The sequence below is a fragment of the Triticum aestivum genome, chromosome 6D (genome assembly GCF_018294505.1).
Source record: "Triticum aestivum cultivar Chinese Spring chromosome 6D, IWGSC CS RefSeq v2.1, whole genome shotgun sequence".
Classification (NCBI taxonomy): Eukaryota; Viridiplantae; Streptophyta; class Magnoliopsida; order Poales; family Poaceae; genus Triticum; species Triticum aestivum.
Genome location: NC_057811.1, coordinates 10,407,498 through 10,431,049, shown reverse-complemented (window position 1 = coordinate 10,431,049; position 23,552 = coordinate 10,407,498). Strand labels below are relative to the sequence as shown.

The 23,552-nt window shown below is 46.6% G+C and overlaps 2 protein-coding genes across 2 annotated transcripts; one reads left to right on the top strand and one right to left on the bottom strand.

Annotated features, from left to right (window-relative positions):
• The first annotated feature begins 1,410 nt into the window (after window positions 1–1,410).
• Window positions 1,411–8,509, top strand: LOC123140734 (indole-2-monooxygenase-like). The gene is made up of 4 exons (XM_044560017.1): window positions 1,411–1,920; window positions 2,212–2,580; window positions 7,715–7,783; window positions 7,883–8,509. Exons 1-4 carry the CDS (start codon window positions 1,411–1,413, stop codon window positions 8,507–8,509), a joined length of 1,575 nt encoding a protein of 524 aa, XP_044415952.1.
• Window positions 8,510–13,379: 4,870 nt separating this feature from the next.
• Window positions 13,380–22,273, bottom strand: LOC123143038 (polyadenylate-binding protein-interacting protein 4). Its single transcript, XM_044561800.1, has 15 exons — window positions 22,124–22,273; window positions 21,013–21,159; window positions 20,786–20,938; window positions 20,507–20,637; window positions 20,128–20,312; window positions 19,338–19,515; window positions 18,972–19,133; window positions 17,908–18,002; window positions 16,803–16,872; window positions 16,637–16,670; window positions 15,705–15,985; window positions 15,456–15,596; window positions 14,348–14,437; window positions 13,921–13,974; window positions 13,380–13,810 (listed from the first exon to the last, which is right to left on the bottom strand). The coding sequence occupies exons 2-15, from the start codon at window positions 21,155–21,157 to the stop codon at window positions 13,772–13,774; spliced, it is 1,758 nt and encodes a 585-aa protein (XP_044417735.1). The 5' UTR covers window positions 21,158–21,159; window positions 22,124–22,273; the 3' UTR covers window positions 13,380–13,771.
• Window positions 22,274–23,552: the final 1,279 nt, after the last annotated feature.

Here is a 23,552-nt window from a genome sequence, read left to right as displayed (position 1 = left end):
CACGCTGCTCCCAGACGCGCGAGGCCTGGGTCGGGAAGCCCACGTCCACCCAAAATTCCTGGACCAACTCTTCCTTCGTCTTCCTCCGTCTCGGCTGTACCGTAGACCAAGTGCCATCAGAATCTACGTTCTTCTCTCCGGCAAGAACTTCGTTCGCCGCCTGCACCGCGACGGGGCAGTCACCCGGCTGCACCGCGTCCTCGTTGACGGCAAGCATCTCGAAACGCGATCCAGATCCCGGGGATGCAATGGATAGCTCACCAGGTGCCAATGTTAGCCGCCGCTGCTTCGGGAACACGCGGTGGCCGACACGAACGACGCAATCCACCAGCACCATCTCGATCCCGAGCGAAATCCACTCCCCGCTGCGCAAGAGCCGCCCTTCTTCGATCTTACCATCAACATTTCTTAGGAAGAAAAAGTTGTGAGGTCGATCTAGGAAGAGAGAGCCAGGACGCCAATCAGATCTGCCGTCGAGGAACGCCGAGGAAAACGACGCCGGCCACTGTAGCGGAGGGGGCGCTTCCGGCGACCTGCGCGACATGGAGCCCACCCTATCGTCTTGCATGCTGGCTGCATGGGAATAACTTTGAACTAATTCCTCTCTCGGCCTTGGTGAGCTAACTAATTAACTTTTCTTTGAGCGGTAGCTAATTAATTAGATTGTAGGGACAAAGGTGCACAAGAGCGAATAGGTTCTTTCTTGTGGCTTTATTTGTTTTGGGGGCACGTAAGACATCGAAAGAAAGAAGCTAAAAGTTACATACTTGGTACACTAATTTTTTTTTACAGGCTAGGTTATCTTGTAAACTTGATTTCTCCCCATGTATGTTCAAGCATCCGATGTTTTGTGATGCCATCCAAGCATTCAATCAATGATAGACCATCTGATGTGATGTCGCATGTGCGATACATAAATTGAATTTCTGTGCACAAGGAGGGAATCAACTGTGAACAGATTTCATGAACCAAACTGTGGTTGGATAGTTAGGAGAACAGTGTTATCCCCAACCCATCAAAGTTCGAGTCCTAAACTTGACGTTGGTGCTTGCATTTTTCTGAATTTATTTCAGACTTTCCCGCGATGTTCGTTCAGTAGGAGGAGATGTCCCGTCGACTACGAGGCGTCTGTACTGACTTCGTCTATCTCAAGATGCTATGTCAGCTCAACCTCTCGGAGATGCTCATAGGGGTAGGGTGTGCGTGCGTGCATTCATAAAAATAAGTGTATGCTCGTATGTGTGAGCGATTTTAATTACTGTGTAAAAAAAACTCCAAACCGTTTCCACTAGAGAAATCATCACAGAGGACAACAGGAATGATATTTTGGGCTATAAATTACGAGGAAAATAGAACACCAAGCCATCGCACTAGGAAGTTTGCTCAATACATTGAACAAGCTAGTTAGCCATGGCTCAAGTTCTTCACAGCTTCCATGAGCATGCGTCTCCCCAAGTCCTTGTGCTCATCGTATGCCCTCTTGTCCTCCTCCTCCTCATCGTTCGGTTTGCCACATCCACGACAACCACAAGGAGAGCACACAAGCTGCTCGACAGACTCCCATCGCCTCCCTACAAGCTCCCTCTTATCGGCCACCTCCACCTCGTCGGCTCACTGCCCCACATTTCCCTCCGCAATCTCGCCGAGAAGCATGGCCCCGATGTCATGCTTCTACGCCTTGGCGCCGTCCCCAGCCTCGTTGTGTCGTCCGCTCACGCAGCCATGGCAGTTCTTCACACGCACGACCATGTGTGTGCGTCCCGGGTGCAGTCCGACGTGACTGATGTCATCTTCTATGGGTCAACTGATATGGCCTTCTCCCCATACGGGGATCACTGGCGCCAGATTAGAAAGATCGTCGCAACACATCTTCTTGGTTCGAAGAAAGTTGGCTCCTACCGTCTCGCCCGTGAAAAAGAGGTAATTGGTTTCTGAGTACTAATTTCTGCAATATGTCACTAAGAACAATATTTTTCTATTAATATGGACAGAAAAAGATTATATCATGAAAGTATTTTTTTTCAAGGCAAACTAATAACTAGTTTTGAATATATTAATCGTCAAATATAGAGAAGAAGTTTGTCTCCGGCTGGGGCTGATATATTGTGGCTAGTACTAACAAACTTTGTCTTTCTGTATGAAAATTTGTAATTCATGGTATACGATGATCCCTATTGATCGTCCACTCATCCATGGCTGAATGATCGACAGGTACAACATGTTATGGCGAGGATCCGCGAGGCAGCCACCAGGAGCACTGCAGTGGACCTTAGTAAGCTGCTTAGCTCATTCACCACTGATATTGTTTGCCATGCTGTGTCGGGCAAGTCCTTCAGAGGCGGCGCTCGAAACGAGTTGTTCCGCGAGCTGGTAGAGACTAGCTCGATGCTCATAGGTGGGTTCAACCTGGAGGACTACTTCCCCAAGTTGGCAAGGCTGGAGGTGGTAAGGAGGATGGTGTGTGCTAGGGCGGAGAGAATAAAGAAGAAATGGGATGACTTGCTTGATGAGATCATCAACGACCACGCCAAGAACACGATGTTGGACCATGAAATCAACCAAGACAGAGAGACAGATTTCATCGATGTTAGCTACTCTAGTCGCTGTAGTTTTTTCAGTTAGTTTGTTTTCGTCAGAAATAACGTAGCTAGGCGCACGAGCTCGCGAGTCGTTGTGCGAGCCGCGCATGTAGGCGATCTGGGCACGATCGTTGCCCGATCGATCGGGGTGGTCAGCCACGAAACCCACTCGTGGGATGGCGCGAGTTTTAGGGATCGTGGCACTAGGACCGGGCCACTCTTTCTCTTTGTAACAGAATAAGTAGAGGATATCAAGAAACAGAAAAAGGTTACAAGGTTGAACGTGACGCAAAACCTCCGGTCTCTCCTCTCTGTGTTTAGCGAGTTGTGAGAGATCGAGCGACCCTGACAATTGGCATCAGAGCCTGTTTCCGGCGATCCTGACGCCATGGCTGACACCGGAGTTCAGCCGGACCAGACGGCGGCGGCACCCCGCAACGACGGCGGGGATGGGAGCCGCTCGCGCACTCCACCACGGGGGCGCAGCCGTGGACGGAGCCGCGTACGGAGGGAGCAGCAGGTGGTGATCCACCAGGCGGCGGCCACGGAGCGCGCGCCGCTCGTGCCCAGCGCGGGCACCACGTTCCCGACGCTGACGTCCACGAACTACATCGAGTGGTCCCTCGTGATGAAGGTGCATCTGGAGTCTTGGGGGCTCTGGGACGCGATCCAGGGCAACGCACAACACGTGCGTGACGACAAGACGGCGCTCGACGTTCTGTTCCGGGCCGTCCCCCCGGAGATGCTCGGCGTCCTCGTCGTCAAGGAAACGGCGAAGGAGGCCTGGGACACGATCAAGGTCATGCGCATGGGGGTGCACCGTGTGCGCGAGGCGACCGCGCAGCGACTGCGCACGGAGTTCGAGCAGATCACCTTCCACGACGGCGAGACTCTCGACTCCTTCGGCATGCGGATCACAGCCCTTGTCAACCAGTTGCGTACGCTGGGGGACAACGTCGATGAGGTGCGTGATCCAGAAGATCCTTCGTGTCGTCCCCGCCCGCTACGCCCAGATCGCAGTCGCGATCAAGACGCTCCTTGACCTGACCACAATCTCGGTCGAGGAGCTGATCGGTCGACTGCGCACCGCAGAGGAGCGCTGTGGTGGCAGGGCGGCTCAGGCCAGCGGAGGCGGCCAGTTGGTCATGACGGAGCAGCACTGGGACGCGCGGCGCCGGGAGCGCGAGCAGGGCCAGGGGTCCGGCTCGAACGGCACCGGCAACGGGAACGGCAACGGGGGTGGCGGCAACCGCCGCCGTGGCAAGCCGCAGAACCAGAGGCGCGGCAACGACGCTCAAGGCCAAGGCGGCGGCAGCGGCCATGACAGCACCGGCAACGGCGGGCGCGACATGTCTAAGGTGAAGTGTTACAATTGCAATAAAAATGGCCACTTCTCCCGTGATTGCACCGAGCCCCGGCGGGAACGAAAGGAGCAGGCTCACCTGGCGCAAGGTGGGGCAGAGGAGAGCTCGCTCCTGCTCGCGACTGCGGACGTGTGGACCGTGGCCGAACCCACGCCGGAGCACGTACTGCTCAACGAAGAGCACTCCCAGGCGCGCGCAGCGGCAGACGGCCAACGCTGCGACCTAGCCTGGTACCTTGACACGGGTGCGAGCAACCACATGTCGGGCCGGCGAGAGATTTTCTCGGCGCTGGACACCGGCGTCCGCGGCGCCGTGAAACTTGTGGACGGCTCGGCGGTCCAGATCGAGGGGAGAGGGACGATCCTCTTCCAATGCCAGAACGGTGAGCACTTGGTACTATCTGATGTGTATTACATCCCAAAGCTCTGCAGCAACATCGTCAGCATCGGACAGTTGGACGAGATCGCCTACGAGACCCATATAAGTCTCGGCGTGCTCCAACTCCGTGATCCTGGTGGGCGTCTCCTCGCGCGAGTGCATCGGAACCAGGGGAGGTTGTACGTGCTGCAGCTCACGCCAGCCCAGCCAGTGTGCTTTGCGGCGCACGCTGGAGAGGACGCATGGCGTTGGCATGCGCGCTACGGCCACGTGAATTTCCGGGCTCTACGTCAACTTGCCCGGAACGAGCTGGTGCGCGGCCTCCCGCTATTCGACGAGGCGGATCGTGTCTGCGAAGCGTGCCTCGCCGGCAAGCAGCGCCGGGCACCCTTCCCTCAGCAGGCTCTCCGCAGGGCCGGCGAGGTCCTTGAGCCGGTGCACGCGGATCTTTGTGGTCCGATCTCCCCTCCAACGCCGGGAGGGAAGCGGTACTTCTTGTTGCTGGTAGATGATAAGAGCAGGCACATGTGGCTGTACCTGCTCGCGACCAAGGATGAGGCGCAGCCCGCTCTGAAGCAGTTCCAGGCCATGGCGGAGCTCGAGTCCGGGCGGCAGCTCAAGTCGCTGCGCAGGACCGCGGCGGGGAGTTCACCTCCGCCAGCCTCGGTGAGTACTACGCCGACCAGGGAGTCAAGCGCCAGCTCACGGCGCCCTACACGCCTCAGCAGAACGGCGTAGTCAAGCGCCGGAACCAGACCATCGTGGGCATGGCGCGCAGCCTGCTGAAGACAAAGGGCGTGCCGGCGCGGTTCTGGGGGGAGGCCGTAACGACGGCGGTCTACCTCCTGAACAGGTCTACAACCAAGAGCGTGGCGGGGTCGACCCCGCACGAGGCCTGGTGCGGGCGGCGCCCAAACGTCGAGCACCTGCGCGTGTTCGGGAGCGTCGCGCATGTCAAGGTGACATGTCCAAACCTGTCGAAACTTGATGACAGGTGCACCCATGGTATTCCTCGGCTATGAGCCAGGATCGGCGGCCTATCGCGTCTACCACCCGCCGTCAAACCGTGTCCTGGCCTCGAGGGATGTCGTGTTCGACGAGGAGGCTGCGTGGGACTGGTCTCAGGTCGCGGCGACAAGCAAGGAGCCGCAGTGGGACACCTTCTCCGTCGAGCTTTAACCGATGCCCTCCGAGGTGACCGGCGGCACCCCATCTGGCGCAACATCCCCTGAGGCGCCAAGCTCTCCTGCAACGCCGACATCGACGCGCACCAGTGCGCCCACAACGCAACCCGCGACGCCGATCTGGGCCACACCAAGCCCAGACCGCTCTCGCATGGAGTTCGTGTCTCCACCACCGGGGGCGTCGGTGCCGCCACCCGACAAGGAGGCGCCGCGGCGGTACCGCACGTTGGAGAACTTGTGGGACACCACTGAAGAAGGAGCAGGTGATAACAGTCAATACAGTTACCTGTGCCTCTTCGCAGGGGAGGAGCCAACCTCCTTCAACGAGGCGCGGAAGGAGGGAGGATGGAGGAATGCCATGAACGAGGAGATGCAGAGCATCGTCCACAACGACACATGGGAGCTGTGCGAGTTCCCGCCCGGGCACCGACCGATAGGCCTCAAGTGGGTCTACAAGCTCAAGAAGGACGCCCACGGCACGGTGGTGAAGCGCAAGGCGCGGCTGGTGGCAAAAGGATACGTCCATGTCCAAGGAGTGGACTTCGAGGACGTGTTCGCTCCGGTGGCGCCCATGGACTCGGTGCGCGTACTGGTCGCGCTCGCCGCGCATCACGCGTGGCCGGTTCATCACATGGACGTCAAGTCCGCCTTCTTGAACGGGGACTTGCAGGAGGAAGTCTACGTCGTTCAGCCGCCCGGGTACGTTACCCTCGGCGAGGAAGGGAAGGTGATGCGCCTGCACAAGGCGCTGTACGGGCTACGCCAAGCCCCGAGAGCTTGGAACGCCAAGCTGGACGAGAGTCTGCGCTCTCTGGGCTTTGAGCGTTGTCCCTCGGAGCACGCGGTCTACCGACGCGGGGAGGGCGACAAACTCCTGCTTGTCGGTGTGTACGTCGACGATCTTGTCATCACGGGCGCGGACAAGACGGAGATCGACGCATTCAAGCACCAGATGACCGCGCTCTTCCGCATGAGCGACCTCAGTAAGCTCAGCTACTACCTGGGCATTGAGGTGCGCCAGGAACGCGATCGCATCACGCTCTGTCAAGCAGCCTACGCGAAGAAGCTGGTGGAGCGCGCCGGGCTCGAGGAGTGCAACCCCGGCAACTGCCAATGGAAGCTCGACTGAAATTGAGCAGAGACAGCAAGGAGAGGCCGGTGGACAGCACGGAGTATCGCAGCATCATCGGAGGACTGCGCTACCTCGTGCACACAAGGCCGGACATCTCCTTCGCCGTCGGCTACCTGAGCCGCTTCATGGAGGCACCGGCTTCAGATCATTACGTGGTTGTGAAGCGCCTGCTAAGGTATGTAGCAGGCACGCTGGACTACGGCTGTGCCTACATCCGAGGCAAGGGCACGCCTGAGCTGCTGGGGTACAGCGACGCGGATCACGCCGGCGACATCGACGACAGGCGGAGCACAACGGGAGTGCTCTACTTCCTCGGCGGCAGCCCAGTGAGTTGGCAGTCGCATAAGCAAAGGGTGGTGGCGCTCTCCTCATGTGAGGCGGAGTACGTGGCCGCCACCACCGCCGCTTGTCAAGGGATTTGGCTGGCTCGGCTGATCGGAGAGATGCTGAACACCGACGTCCGGCCACCGCGACTTCTGGTCGACAACAAGTCAGCAATCTCTCTCTCCAAGAACCCCGTCTTCCATGATCGAAGCAAGCACATTGAGATACGATACCACTTCATTCGTGAGTGTGTGGAAGAAGGGCGGATCGACATCAACTACATCTGCACCAATGATCAGCTCGCCGACGTCCTCACAAAAGCACTCGGACGACTCAAGTTTCTGGAGCTTAGGGGGAGGATTGGCATGACAGAAATAATTCGGCAGCGACAAGATTAGAGGGGAGATTTGTTAGCTACTCTAGTCGCTGTAGTTTTTTCAGTTAGTTTGTTTTCGTCAGAAATAACGTAGCTAGGCGCACGAGCTCGCGAGTCGTTGTGCGAGCCGCGCATGTAGGCGATCTGGGCACGATCGTTGCCCGATCGATCGGGGTGGTCAGCCACGAAACCCACTCGTGGGATGGCGCCAGTTTTAGGGATCGTGGCACTAGGACCAGGCCACTCTTTCTCTTTGTAACAGAATAAGTAGAGGAGATCAAGAAACAGAAAAAGGTTACAAGGTTGAACGTGACGCAAAACCTCCGGTCTCTCCTATCTGTGTTTAGCGAGTTGTGAGAGATCGAGCGACCCTGACAATCGATGTGTTGCTATCCATTCAACAAGAGTACAACCTCACGAGAGAAAACGTCAAGGCCGTGTTGGTGGTATGCATATCATACTAAATAACAGCATATTTAGATACATATAAATTAAACATAACTAATATACTGACATGTAAAATATGGTGATCCCTATTTTCGCAGGACATGTTCATAGGTGGGACAGACACATCATTCATAGTGTTGGATTGTGCAATGGCTGAGCTAATCCAAAATCCAGAGGTGATGACCAAGCTCCAAGCTGAGGTGAGGAGCGTAGCAGAGGGGAAGGAAATGGTTACAGAAGAGGATCTGAATGGCATGATCTACCTGAAGGGTGTTATCAAAGAGACTCTCCGGCTACACAGTCCTGTGCCGCTATTCCTGCCCCACCTCTCCATGGCCGACTGCGAGATAGAGGGATACACCATACCATCTGGTACCCGTGTGATCATCAATGGATGGGCTCTAGCAAGGGACCCTGCCTACTGGGAGAGCGCAGAGGAGTTCATGCCCGAGCGCTTCATGGAAAATGTTGGAAGCACCATGATTCATGACTTCAAGGGAAGCAGTTTTCATTATTTGCCTTTTGGGACTGGGCGAAGGGTGTGCCCAGGTATGAACTTTGGAATGGCCACTGTTGAGATAATGTTGGCAAACCTCATGTACCACTTCAACTGGGATCTACCTGCAGCAACAGTAAAAATCAATATGACAGAGTCCTTCGGCGTCACAATGGGTCGCAAGGAAAATCTCATTCTTGTCCCAGCACTTGCGCAAAAACAAGTTTAATCGGGATCATGCTATATAAGACTGCAGTGTCCGTTGGATGTATGCTTGATTACCTACTTGTCAGATTGCAATCACTATTGTTGTATGCCTTTGTGGTAAGCATTCACTCGCAAAAAAAAAAGTTGTAAGCATTAACATATGGGTTTCAGAGTGCACTATGATATATTGAAATAATGGGTACGGTGTCGGAAAAGGCCGAGGAAAAAGTTGTTTACACGATCCCGTCACTGGCATGCAATCGTCGCTGAGATGGACCTGGAGCTGCTTGTTGTTGCACTAATAGCAATTAATCTCTCCAAGTTCCCAGCAGCCCTGAGTTGTTTTACATTATTTGTGTGGCTTGCAGGGTACAGTTTTGATTTTTGGAGTTATACGTACTTCATGTAATGAGAGCCGAAAAAGACCAAAAACATATTGCTATTTTTTACTTTTTACTTTACTCTTTTACAAAAAATATAATATGAAATAAAATTACGGGAAAATTTAGGAGTCTAAAACATTGAGGACTGGCTCAGTAGTTTCTATTTGCTATATTGTGCACATCTTAGAAGAATACTATGTAAGTTGCCTGAAATTTAAACTTGGGTAAGTAAATTTTTTAACCATTGATTCTTTTGTCAGGATTTGTGCTGTTTTATTCCTTTTGTCAATTTTCAGGGCTTCCGGGGCTGAAGATATTTCTATTGGGCTTGAAACCCGTTACTCATTGCCTATTTTTTTCTATTTGTATTAGTTTTTCTTTCGGTTATGTTTTCTTTTCCATTCGGTTTTATTTTTCTATGTTGATATTTTTGGGATGTTGGGTGTGTGTGAATATATACACACAAGTACTATACAATAGGAGTACATGTGTAAATTATACTAGAGTGTGAAAATTTAATATTATATGCTTATTCTTTGCATATAACAAAAGGTACAATTTCAATGCAAAGCTGTGTGCAAGTTCTTTTTCTCTTGAAGGGTAATACCAGTGCCCCTAATTCATTCATGAAAAATCCAGTATTATATATTCTTGCATAATATAGAAAAGCACATTTTTTGTGTAAATTGTGTGCAAATATTTTCATTTTTTTTCTTCTTAAAGGGTAATACCAATGTCACTAATTCATTCTTTCTTAGAAAATTTTATTATTTTGATTTTTTAAAGTTTTTGTTTCATTTCCTTTTTTCTTGAAGAGTAATACCAATGCCACTAATTCATTCTTTCTTATTTTGTAAAACTTCTACTAGTGTATGCTTATTCTTGCATATTATTAAAAAAACATAGTTTCTATGTAAATTTTGTGTAATACCAATGTCACTAATTCATGCAGTCTTTCTTTATCATTACTTGTTTGATTTATTTATCTTTGTTCTTAAAGGGAAATACCAATGCCACAAATTTATTCTTTCTTAGACAGCTTCTTATTTTTATTTTTCCTTAGTTTTATTCATTTTCTTGTTCTTTAATGGTAATGCCAATACTAATTCATTCCTTCTTAAGAAACTCCTTTTTGGTAAAAAAAATCCACTATAATATACTTATTTTGCATATTTAAAGAAAGTGTAATTTCTTTGTAAATTGTGTGTAAAAAATTTTTATTATTTTTTTATTTTTCATTTTCTTTCTTCTTAAAGCGTAATACCAATGTCAGTAATTCATTCATTCGTACTCCCTCTGTTTCTAAATATAAGTTTTTTACAGATTTCCCTGGGGACTACATAAGGATGTATATACACATATTTTAGAGTGTAGATTCACTCACTTTGCTCCGCATGTAGTCCATATTGGAATCTCTAAAAAGACTTAAATTTACGAACCGAGGGAGTAGAATTTTTTTGTCATTATTTATTATTATTATTTTCCTTCGTCTTAAAGGATAATACCAATGCCACTAATTCATTCTTACTTAGAAAATTTTATTATTTGATTTTGTTTTACCTTTTATTTAATTTTTCTTCCTATAGAAAACTACACACATTATAGGCATGCCTACTCCTTTCATCATGCTCATGCGAAGATTAACTGAACTCTAACTTTGTATATATATGCAGACCTCGTAACACAATTAAGTTCCATTGGATCGGTCGATCAAAACTCACACATACATGATATATGTATTAACTCCAACACTTTTGTGTAGTTTCCAAGATCTGTTCAACAAAATATACTACTATAGTTAGCTAGCGTGTGCACTGGAGTACTATTTTGCATGGAGACAAGTTTTGGATGGAAATTTGATGTTGAAAATGATACATTCTTGAAGGTTTTTCAGGGTTTTTTTTTTTTTTTGAATTCGCACGTATCAAAGGACCAGGCTCAAAGTGAGAGTATGCATTTATGCATGTGTGTCGACCGGCCAGAAAGAGAAAGCCCTTGGACAGAGTACGCGCGAGGAAAAAAAAAAGGGACACGCTTATGGAGGAGACGGTCGCATGTGGGGAGCACCCTGCCATCTAGCTCCTGTGCAGGTGTGAACGTGTGTGTTGATCCGACGGGGGACTTTCCAGCGTGGTTGATCGAACGGTCGGGAAAGAATTCTGCTAATGAGAAAAGTGACTGGCCTAAATATTAATTTCGGTCAGTTGATCCCTTAGGAGATAACATTGGAGATGCCCTTAGGGCATGGAACCTGCTGCCCGCAGGACAACGTAGGATGGGAGCCATGTTAAAACTAAAAGCTATAACTACAGCCTGCAGGTTGTGGTTTAGCATGCAAAAGAGCCGACCTCTTCAGATGTGAAAGCTGGTAGAAAGGAGATAAGGATTAAAATTCAAAGAGTTGAAGAACTGGATTTATTTTTTTTTGGAAATCTAAGACGCTCAAGGTTCCACGTGCATGTAAAACTCCGTGACGAGATGACATGCAGCAACATGAGTGAATCTGCACTCTAAAATGCATCTACATATATCCATATGTGGTCCATAGTGAAATTTCTGCAAAGACTTATAGGAGTATTTAGTAACGGAGGGAGTAGAAAAGAGTCCAATGCTCTTTGAAACCATTTTCTGAGCCCTGGTATTTTAATATAGAGTTCCCCGATGTCATATCGCCGTGAAACTTTTCACACCTAAAACACAGTATCCTGGAACATAGGAGGGCATCAATGCCTACTTTACCCTACCAGTCGTGTCCCACTCTGGGGCTGAGTAGCGCTTGTTGCGCTGGGTTTGTCGACGCGGCCATTCTAGTCCAGTGGCTGGGCCATCAGTGATGGCAGTAGGTGGGGCCCGAGGGGCAGGGATCGTAATAATACTCCAGCCAACACCTGGCTGTTCAATGCTGACCATTAGATTAACTTATTACTTCCCATCATATTGTGTAGTATGATGTACCATAAAAAATCTCTATCTATAAGCTATTCTTTCCAAAATAATTGGTGTACACATGTCCTTAACTTGATCCACGTGTAACGCCCAACATGCTGCTCTAGCCCAATCAAGTTGTGAACTCCAGATAAGGGTAGAAACGCATATCGGAGCCACTAAACAAGGTGGACATCATTACAAAATACCATCAACTGAATAGAAAAGAATACAAGGTATAAGTTGGCTTACACTTGCCACAAGCTACAACATGAATATCTTAAAAATACATCAATACATCTCAATCATCATCTAGAAGACAGGATCTGACTACGGATGAAACCAAACGAAAGAAAAATGACGTCCACCCTGCTAATCCTAGGCTGCCAACCGGACCCTTGTGCAGAAATAATACAACGCTTTCTACCATAATTTTTGCAACAAAGCTCGTTCTGCAGAAAAGCTTTTGCAACAGAATACTAGTTGCAGAAACATTGTCGCGACGTTCGGCAAGCTCGTTGGAGAAGTACGCCGCTGCGCCCTTCCTCTTCCTTCCTTCCCTCCTCTGCCTCCTCAACTTCATCAGTCTCTCCACCCTCTCTCTCTCTGTGCACGCTGTGAAGAACGTGGCCTGCACGTCGGTGTGCTTGCTGGCGGCGAGCACTGGTGATGGCGGTCGGAGCAGCGCGGGGAGGCGACTTCTCTCAAAGGATCTAGATGAAAATTCTGCAACACACTAGTTGTTGCGGTGAGGGAGATTGTAACAATGACTCAGTTGCAAAACCTAGTCTAGATAATACTTTGCTACTGAGCCATTTGATTATAATCAGATGCGATGGCCGCGGAGGCGGCAGACGCACGCATCATTATCATTCAGGTGATTTGAATTGTTTCCCATTTTAAAAAGGAGCCACATGTCTAAAGATTACATTTACACCTCAAGTAATCGGATGTTTAAGAGCACTTGCACCCCAGCCCTGCTATCCTAACTCTTCAATATCGCTTTAAGATCCGTGCGATACAACTAACTTTCTATATGAGATTTTTTCCTTTTTTGTTTTTCCCACATAGAACATATCTTGAAGTTCAAAACTATGCAGCATGGCAAAGCATTCTAACTAGAATCTAGGATAAATCTTTCAGAATTTTTTGTCCGACATAAATACTAAAAATATGAGCCACCCTTCATATATCCATCCTTAACTCTTACCTAGCATCCACCAAACATTCTGAAAGCACAATTGTTGCAACCGCTGCGATTATTATACTCCCTCCGTCCCAAATTACTTGTCGTGAAGATAGATATAAATGTATGTATCTAGAACTAAGTACATCATATATCCATTTCTGCAACAAGTAATTCCGGACAAAGAGAGTATTACTGTTACTTCTGAGAAATTTAACTTCATACATCTCTGACTAGCGTATTAGAAAGAAGCCCCAAACTGGACCGGAGGCAACTACATTTTCCACTTTACAAGACGTTCCAAATATGATTCACACAATTTCTTGAAACCCCAATTCACGCAATATTTCACATAGTACTAGAATGCACATTATCTGACAGCCAGTGGTACTCTTCAGTTTTCGGATTCCCAAACAAGTCTTAAATAAATCAGCAAGATGTAGACATCAAACACCAAGTATTACAAAAAGGAAAGAACCCACCCACACACTCGAGAATATCATGATCCCAGGGGCACACGAAATAGATGGCCTTGCTTTTTTTTTAATTTACAACATCGCGTCTATGGTGTAAATAAGAACAATAAATCCGAGTTAGCCCGCTTCAGACTCGAACACTGTCGCAGAAGGAACAACGGTGATCTTCGTCCTGGCGACAAAACACACATGGTTGAAGTCAGAGGCCATCGCCAGTTCTTTTCCCGCCTAGCGGCGCATCGGCCTGGTTAGCATCCCGCCAATGGGGATTTCACTGCAGAGTTCCACATTGCAGCGTAACAAAATCAATCTACCTAGAAGTTCCTTCCTCTGTATTGCTGCTGCTGCATCTCCTGCAAAACAGATTAAGAAGACACGATTAGAACGGGCAGTTTGCGTCTCCAGCTTAAACAGAGCTGGGGTGTACAACATTTCATTTCAAAAGAGGCATGTATTGGCTTACAGGTGCATAATAATAGACAGGGCGGGTCTGTCCCATCATCATTTGCTGCCCATACTGCAGATAAGAAAACAAAGTTACTTAGCACGATATGCAATTAGTCAGTAATTCAGCATCCAGGCATTAGACCTGAGGGGAAATGAATGACTACTCCCTCCGTCCGAAAATACTTGTCATCAAAATAGATAAAAAGAGATGTATCTCGAACTAAAATACGTCTAGATACATCCCCTTTTATCCATTTTGATGACAAGTATTTCCGGACGGAGGGAGTACTATATAACAGCATGGAATGGCAAACTCATGGTCCAAACAAAGGCAATTAAAACACCACTGTGTAACATCAACATAAGTAATAACTATATAATCCAAGAGAACCCAGCATAGTGAAGAATGCATAGTGAAGTTCATTTCACGTAAGCTGTCTCACCTGTTGCCCAGAAGGATGCATGTAACCCTGGGGAGAAGATCCAGGCTGAGCATTGTAAACAACAGGCTGTCCACCATACGCCTGTGGGAACTGCAATATAATTACCATAGTGAGGTACAGCAATTACAGGCATAGTTAGCACAAGAAAAAGTTACAGCAATCACTGCCGATGCATCAGAAGTTAGTACAGCCTTTTTACAAGGGGACACAAAATAGAATGTACAATGTTCAAGAACCACCACATAATTAATAGATAAAATGTAATCGCATCATTTTACAATATATACATATTGGTTCAACTGAAAGCACACTTGGAAACATAACCTAGATATTCTTTTCTACAACCAAGCACACACATCACCTAGAGCCTATGTGCGCCTTGGAAAGCATGGACTACTGCATTTTAAGACCTTGGAAAATAGTGAAGGGCCACAGCAATTAAGAAAAGCTTATCAATAAAATCTACTGATAAGCTTTGGTGCCAGATTAACTGTTTGGCTGATTAGCCTGTGAACTTTTCACTGCAACCATTCACAATTTTTTGGGGGCAAAAACCAACAAATATGTTCATAACTGAGACAACTATACGACTCCAGTAATCGCATCACAATGCACACTGATATTAGGTATATAAATTGCACGCTGATATTTGGTAAGATATTAATTGCACGTTGATACTCACTCCGTCCCGAATTACTTGTCACAGAAATGGATAAAAATGGATGTATCTAGAACTAAAATACGTCTAGATACATCCATTTCTGAGACAAGTAATTTCAGACGGAGGGAGTATTAGGTAAAATATTAATTGAATGCTGATATTTGGCAGAATATTAATTGTGTGGCAGATTTCATAGGATGGTGTTAAGTCTAAACTTGTTTATAACCAGTGACAGTGGTGAGTAACTAGAGCATTAAACAAGTTTGGTGCTAAACATTGGGGTGATGTAGACCATCGGATCAGCACGGTTCGATGGCCGAGATGGTTTTGGTTCTCCGGCCTTCGTGCTTTTATAGGTGTAGAAGATGCATCCATTTGAATTCAAATATTGCAACCATTTTACACAAATAGTAAGTAACTTGGCAACTATCAAAAGTAGAAACTCACCCCCATGCCAACTGGCAAACCAGGTCCAGTAGCCCCCATGTTATTAGGATAATAGTATGTTGCATCAGGCGCTGGAGGGTGATGTGGCCTCGGAGAAGTCAAGGGAGTGAAACTCTTAGCATTAGGGTTCAATTTGAATTCCTGGTACGGAAAACCAATAGTCAGTGCACTTGGCACAGGCGACCAACAAAACACCCAAGCAAAAAAACATGGCCAGATATGATACACATATCTACATTACATCCTGACCTTAGCGTTTGGGTTCAAACTTGATTTGTCTGAGCTAAGAGATCCCATCGAAGAACTTGGTGATAAGCCTGGAGCAGCACTCGCAGCTGAGTTCGCAGCAACACGCTCGGATGTTAATGGTGTAGAACTGCCAGGTCTTTGAGAAGAATTCGCATATTCAGGCGCAGAAGGAAGTTTGCTGGGTAGAGTCGAATCTTGTGCCAAACCATCTGATGGCTTGTTTCCTTGGCCAGAAGATGAAGGCTCAGACGCACGCGACCTTGAAGGTGCTCCTTCCAAATCTGTCACAAGATCACAAAAGTATCATACACTCTGCTGCTGAAAACAATTCATGGAATTTAGAATGTTGAAGCTGAAAGAAACTAAAACTAATAAGGCCACAAATTTTTTCCATTAAAAAACATGAGTTTATGATTTCATGGTAAAGGGAATCAAGGGTTGCAATTGGTATTATGTCGTTGTTGAAAAAATAAAATTGAACTATAAATAAAAAAATGAAAAGATCAACAACAACAATAAATAGTGGATCTAAATCTCCTCCCTCCATCGCAAAATGTGCATGCAATCAAAGAAGCTCCGACATTTGCAGCTGCCAGAAGTATAATCCACCTGGCATGCTCTAGTGAAGAAATGATTCCATTTAAATTGTAGTACTACTTGTTACATAAAATGACTGGATCAAACTTATGTACTGACTGACAGGACACTATCTATCACTGGTCGATACAACACAACAGACAATACGTTTTGATATTTTCTTGGCCCATTCAACTACATCTCACAAGAGCCCAAAAGTACCACACCAGACGCGTAAAATCAAGAATAACCAGACCTAGCAGCTAACACATGAAACCGATGTGACAACAATACATTTTAAACAGGTAAAGAATGAATTTATTAAACTTCCAAGTAAGGCATAATTTACTGCTCACCTTCAGAAATCAGCGGCCTGCCCCCTTCAGGTAACTGTTGAAATGAGCAAGAAAATCCAAATTCAGGCACGAAAAGAACGGCTTTGCACAGTTATATAAATAAAAGATGACTGGATTCAGGTACGAGCAGTGCTTTAATAATTATATTGGCAAAAGGGAGGCTTACAGTATTCTCGGGTTGCAAGATCCTGTTGTCTTTGTCACCGCTACTATCTTTACTTCTCTTACCATCCAACCTAGGGTTCATAGTAAATGTGTCAATCACTATATTACAAATCAATATATTTAAACTGAAGTCCACTATCCTAGAATGTTCGTGCTAATGATGTCGACAGTCATGATAACGAACATCACATTAGCAATAGTGAGCAGGAATATTGAAAATTAAAGTGTCAAAAACAATAAAAATGGAACTCATAGACAAAGGAAGCATCAGAGAGACAATGATGATAGGCTTCTAGCAGTGTTCCTGGGGACAAGGGAACGTAAATAACTCCCTAAAAGATGTAGATTGAAGATTAACAAGAGAAGTGTCAAAAACGATAAAACTGGAACTCGTAGACAAAGGAAGCATCAGAGAGGAAGTGATGATAGGCAGCAGTGTTTCTGTACCATACCAAGGATGGATAAAAGCACTAACATGGTAGTGCCTGCTTCTTTAGCTTCCACTTGAAATAAGTTTGCAGTATAGCTAGCGTATATCCTAAACCAGCTTATTCCAAGACATATCATATGGTTACCCAAACAAAACTTGAAGAACATTTTGCTTGAGTAAGAAACAGAACTAGGCTCAAACTTAGTTGGACAAAATCCCAAATAGGTCAAATCACAGAAACAGAAACAAAAGTAGTTTCACAGGAACAGTACACAGAAGTAGTGTGTTCAGTCTGACACAGGCTGCCACACAAGGTTGAGTTGAACCAAATTCGATGTGCCACCAAATCGGTAGCCACGAGTTTCACCAAGTTTGGCTAGATTTCAGTATATGACTGCTGGGCTAGGGTGCCTACACGGTTTGAAGAGAGACCTACACTAACTGTTAGAGAAAAGGGAAAGTACATCCCTAGTGATCCAGCTAAGGAGTGTGAGGCCGGTAGTTGGGCATATGGGATTGGTTAAGATTGCATCCTTCGAACTGGAGACAGTATTACTTAGGGATCAAGTCTTCCACATATAAGGAGATGTGACCATGATGAATCAACTAATGCGCAAACCAGGCAAACGCCCACCATGAGGATTGCTAACTTGCCACGTATGCAAAAGATATTTACCTGTTGGCATCAGCAGGCAAAAGCTTGTTTGACTGGTATTCAGCAGTGGCAGACAAATGAGTACCACCAGATATATGGGAAGATGATTTGTCATCCTACAATTCAAAAATACGAACTGATATTAAACACTTGACGGTATTTAAATGAAATGGTCATAAATTAGTGCATTAGAATATTTATCCTTTCATAAATATATCATTTTACAAAAAGGTGCTGCTGAATAAATGAAAAGGTCTACTTCTTAAACATTAAATTCTTGAACACAGCGGCCAGCAGTTGGGAAATCCCAGATAATGAAAACCTCTCACAAATTAGAAATTTAATAAACCTAGCAGCAAGGAAACAGATGTATTTATTATGAGACAAGGCAAAAGATACACCAAACCTATACCACTTAAAACAATGACAAAGGCATACAACCATACTTGTAACTATGACTTAAGTAGTAGAACACATGAAGACGCATTAGTTGATTCATTATGTGGGAAAATACTATTCTGTAAGATATCTTCTTCTAAGGAAATTCCATGCAGCTCCTTAAGACTTAAATTGGTGTAATAGTGTTCGAATCAAATCTCTGGGTCTAATACATAACAGCTCCTTAACTTACAGTCAAATCCTTGGACCTGAGAATTGGACATTTAGTTCCCAAAAGTAGTGTAGTTGAGTGAGTGACATCTTGTTCCCATCATAAGTAGTGTAGTTGAGTATGTAAAGGACCAAAGTATGTCTATTTAGAGATGGCATGCCAACTTAGTTCAATCTAAATCATGCTTGATTGTTGGATACACTCATGAAATGTAAGACCACGGTCCATATTACCTTTTTTCTATTTTCACTACTCCCCCGTTCACAAATATAAGATGTTCTGGATATTTCAAATATGGACTACATACGGACTGAAATGAGTGAACAAGCAAACTAAAATGTGTCTATACATTCGATTCAGAAAAAAGGTTAAAACATCTTCTACTTGTGAACGGAGGGAGTAACATATACATCACATCAATTATCATGCCAAATGGTGTAAATACAGCATATGTAACATCGCTTCATTTCCATACCATTGTTGATGAACACACTGGCAAATCCTTGGTATCAATGCTAACGGGCCTGCTTGGGACATTTGTGAAGGGTTTAACTGTGGTATCAGTATCCCTCCGAACTGCAGAATATTTGATCTCTTCATCATGCTCCAAATCTTCATCCAAGTATAAACCTCTTTCCTGCATAAGTAACCTCAGCATTTCAAACATTTTGTCTAAATTATTGTGCATGTGTTTGTCTGTTATATTTTTATGCAGTCTGTCAACACTTGATGTCCGTCCATCAAGCGCACCACAAGTGGAAGTGGGAGTAGTGAAAAAATTGTGAAACTAACAAGCACCTTCACCATAAACATTTGTAGCCATAAGTGCAGAGAAGCCTACCTCAGCAAGATGAAGATCTTCTGTATCTTCACCCTCTATTTCTCGTGCTATCCTTGAAGCATGCTTTTCAAGCTCTCTCATATGAGGACCTCGCTCAAGCTTTGTGGTATAAAGATCTTCATTGAAAGTACTCTTTACCCCAAACAAAGCTGCATTTGTCTCAAACTGGTCCCAGCTCCTACAAACATACTGACTATTAATCATCATGATGACAAAATCGATATAACAAGAAAAACATGTATAACGCCAGCACTGTCATGATAATAAAGAAGCATCATTTCCATAAAGGTATGTTCAAGAAATGTAACCAAAAAAATCATGCCAACAGGTTTAGCAATAGAAAACAATTTCTGCATAAACTTATTCGTTTGCTTAGTTCATTGTTCCTAATAAGTAATAATGATGTGATCACGGTTGACAGAGAGATTTCCATCTAAAACAGTAAATTTATGCAAGAAGTTTGGTAGAGCATTAACCTAAACAAAAAAATGCCTAACTATCGGCAGGCAAAGCAATATACTGACATAGCACGTGAATATTTTTCATAGCTTGGCAAGGCGTTTTTAAAAATAAAGAATATTTGTCTTCATTTTTACAAAACCAAAATATACATCACATCAACATGAAAAGGATGAACAAGGAAGATATACATGCAATGACTACTCGCAAGAAAGAATTCCAGGTATCTCAAGTAAATTAATTACCACTTCCATAACCATTTGAATCACAATGAGAAGATTGAATGTTACCAACAAACATCAAGATAAGCCTTCACTTAGCTTTTCATTACCTATGTCCCTTTCTGTCAAATTTTTCCAATTCAATGCAGTCTGAATCCCCTTCATCTGGTGCCCAGCGTTCAAGCTCCCTCTCTTCAGGGAAATGAGAACGAGAGATGGCAGAATCTATCATCAAGTCTTTCCTTTTGTCATGGACAGGGCCTTTTGGCAGTTCATCACCGCCTAGTGTTACGTCCTAGTAATTTATCAAGAGATAGACATTACACAAGAATGCAAAAAAAATAAAAAATAGGGCAACAATTCATGGAAGATGCAAGTCAAGTCCAAAGTAACATCCATGGTGCCCATATAAACCAACAATGAAGTCAGCTAAGAATTATAACCATGGTCAAGTGAATTGTTGTTTGTTTGTTTGCTAGGAGAACAAACCTTGGCAAAAACTTGAACAAGCTCCCGTGCTGGTATTATCATAGTCTCCGGCTTTCTTACAACATCAGAGGTATTAATTTGTCCTCCCACAGAAGTATCCTTTATCGGCTGTGCCATTTTTAAGATAATTCCTGCAACAGGGTTTGATTCTAAGTACATGCAGATTGCAAGGAAAATACAATCTAAGGGAAATGTCACCAAGGGATAAGTAAATAAGTGCTAAAAAGGTTTAAACAAAGCATAAAGATAGATCAGGGGGAAAAGAGAGAGAGGTGGTACCAAAGTCTTTATCGGTGTTTGTTGCATGGAAGATTCCAGAGATAACAGATCCATTTTTGACATGCACATCCACATGATGCCCAATAATTTGTGTCATAACATAGACTAGTCGATCCCGTGAAGGGTTTGCATGCCCAAGTTTGCCTCCATTTTCTAAACCCAGAAAGAACCTTATCAACAGCAGTTCTTTCACAGTAATACCGCATAAAAAGAGATGAGATATTCACCTGCACTGGTAAAACCACCAGATGAAGATCTCATCAGGTGTGATTTACTATCATGCCTTCCACTACCCTCCCTATCAAGCTTCCGGTGGGGGGCTCCGTTGGCTGAAGTCCTAAGAGGTGCATGCTGCTGTTGGCGACTCATCATGCCTGTATGCACAACATAAGAAGCTCAGCATTACTGCTAAATATAAGCATGATAAGAAACTTGGAACTAAAAGCGGAGGCAAATATAAAACACACAGGTGCATAGATCCCAAACACAAATAGTGTTATTATTTACTTATTATTGTAGATTGACTAGATGCCGGCCATCATACCTTAACATGCATATAAGCTACCAAAATGATTACCTAGCATTGCAATTGCGTCTGGAGATCACTATGCTTACTACACAAGCTTCTGCTATCAAAAGCACACAAGGCAGAGGTTCTGATTTCAACAACCGAATTGAGATACTACAAGCAGATAGAGAGGGCGCTAATGAAAAGGGAAACTGTGGTCGACTCATTTGGCAAGGCAAGACTGGCCTTACCAAGAGATCTTCACATAAAGCTAAACAATACAATGGTGGCACCATGTGACGATGAACAATGTGCAACACGCCTGCAAACAATAACCGTAAATACTCGTCTCCAATCCTAGATGAACTAGCGTTGGCTTCTACTGCTGCTCCACAAAATTATGATAAACACTTAATGACGCGCTAAGCTAACCAGCAAATCAGTAGTGACCCATGATAGCTAATCTGACCTAAAGCATTTAGGAAAACCCAGATTGTTCCTAGTAACGGTTTCTGTCTGTGATCCTTGCAGACCAAGTAGACGAACGTGGCCCACTGGGCTCTACAGTGAGTTCTTCCACCGTGCTACTTGGGCACTAGCCGGAGCTGAACTGTACGGCAACGCAAGCACAAGGCCTAGCTACGCCGGTCACGGGGAAGAACACAAATCGTCCCGTACGCAGAGGCTACGCAGCGAAACCAGCTCGCGGAAGCCGGGGGCAGACGAAATCCGGCCGGAGCGACGGCCCCCTCCGCGGATCCCGGCGGATCGCTCCCCGGATCCCGCAGATCTAGACCCTCGCGGGGGGGCGAGGAGGGGGGGCAGCATACCTGCCGCGGCGGGGCGGAGACCTCGGCGCCGGGGGAGCGGGGGGGCCGATCTGCCGCGGGGCGTGGGGGCGGGCGGGCGGATCCGCGGCGGCCGGAACCCTAGCTGCGGGCGGCGGCGGCGGCGGCGAGGGGAGGCGTGGGGCGAGCGGGCAGGCAGAGAGAGACCGAATGGATCGATGGTCTCCGCGGGTGCGGAGCCGCGGGGTTTTGGCTGGCGCGGCGTGAGCCGAGCCGACCCGGGACGGAGGGAGCCAAGCTGGCCTACCCCGGGGTGGGGCCTACCGCCGCTGGAACCTTCGCGGGTCCAGTCAACGACGGTCGTCGCCGTCTGGCCGCTACCGCGCCGTCACCGTTACCGTTAGCCTGCCCTGCGCGACGTGCCGGCACGCGTGGCGTCCGCTCGATGTCTGTTGTAGTTTTTTTTTCTCTCAAGTTGTGTTTCCCGGGAGGCTTATCCAGCGGACGACCGTCGGCAAGCGACGCCCTGGGCCCTGCGAAATTTCGATTTCTTTTTGCCTCGTGCGACGTGCCGTTACCGTCAGCCTTGCGCGACGTGCCAGCGGCCCGGCGTATCTGATGTCCGCTCGATTTCTCACTGTTTTCTTCTCTTCTCTTTTTTTTTTTTGAGGGTTTCTCACTGTTTTCTTGGCAGCCACACGCAGCATCACTTTTTTTTTCTCTTGTTTCCCTGTTATACTTTTCCAATAAGGCATTTTTTGCGAGAATAACTCCAGATTAAATTGGTACAGCGCAACTGCAGAAAAATAAAATGAAAATACAAATAGCACCTTGAGGAACCACTCTAGCCACATCACCAACGGGGGATGAGGGCGCGTCGCCGCCGCTTCCTGCTGGAGCCGGCGAAACCCTTGGTTGTGCGCACGGATTAAAGACGATGAGAAGTCACCATCCTCACTCCCAGAGAGACAGTGGCGGAGCTAGCCAAAAATCACTCGAGGGCAAAACGCAAATCATCAATATTTTGGAGAGCCAAATGTTAAAAAAATCTAATCTAAGCCTTCCTAAAAAAATATCTTTAGAAAATGATCCGGGGCTGGGGGCAACGCCCCCCCCCCCCCCCCCCCGGCCCTAACATAACTCGACCACTGCCTGAGGACCAGCACGCCGAAGATAAGCCGGATTGGAACTGCGCCGCCACTTGCGCGAACTTGTTGAGCGACGATGATGAAGCGCCAGCACCGACGAGAACCTGCTAATCTGGAGTCACCGCGCTCCTACAAAAGCTCCATGGTCTCATGTTGACGCCGGAGCGCGCGTCGTCACGACGGCGGGGCCAGGGCATAAAATCCACTTCGAGATCGGCACTGCCACCGCACCAGCCTCGATTGGTTAACCTGCTACCAGATCCGTCGACGACCACCTCACAGCGACCCACCGGAATCGAATCCGCGCAAATTTATTCCATGCC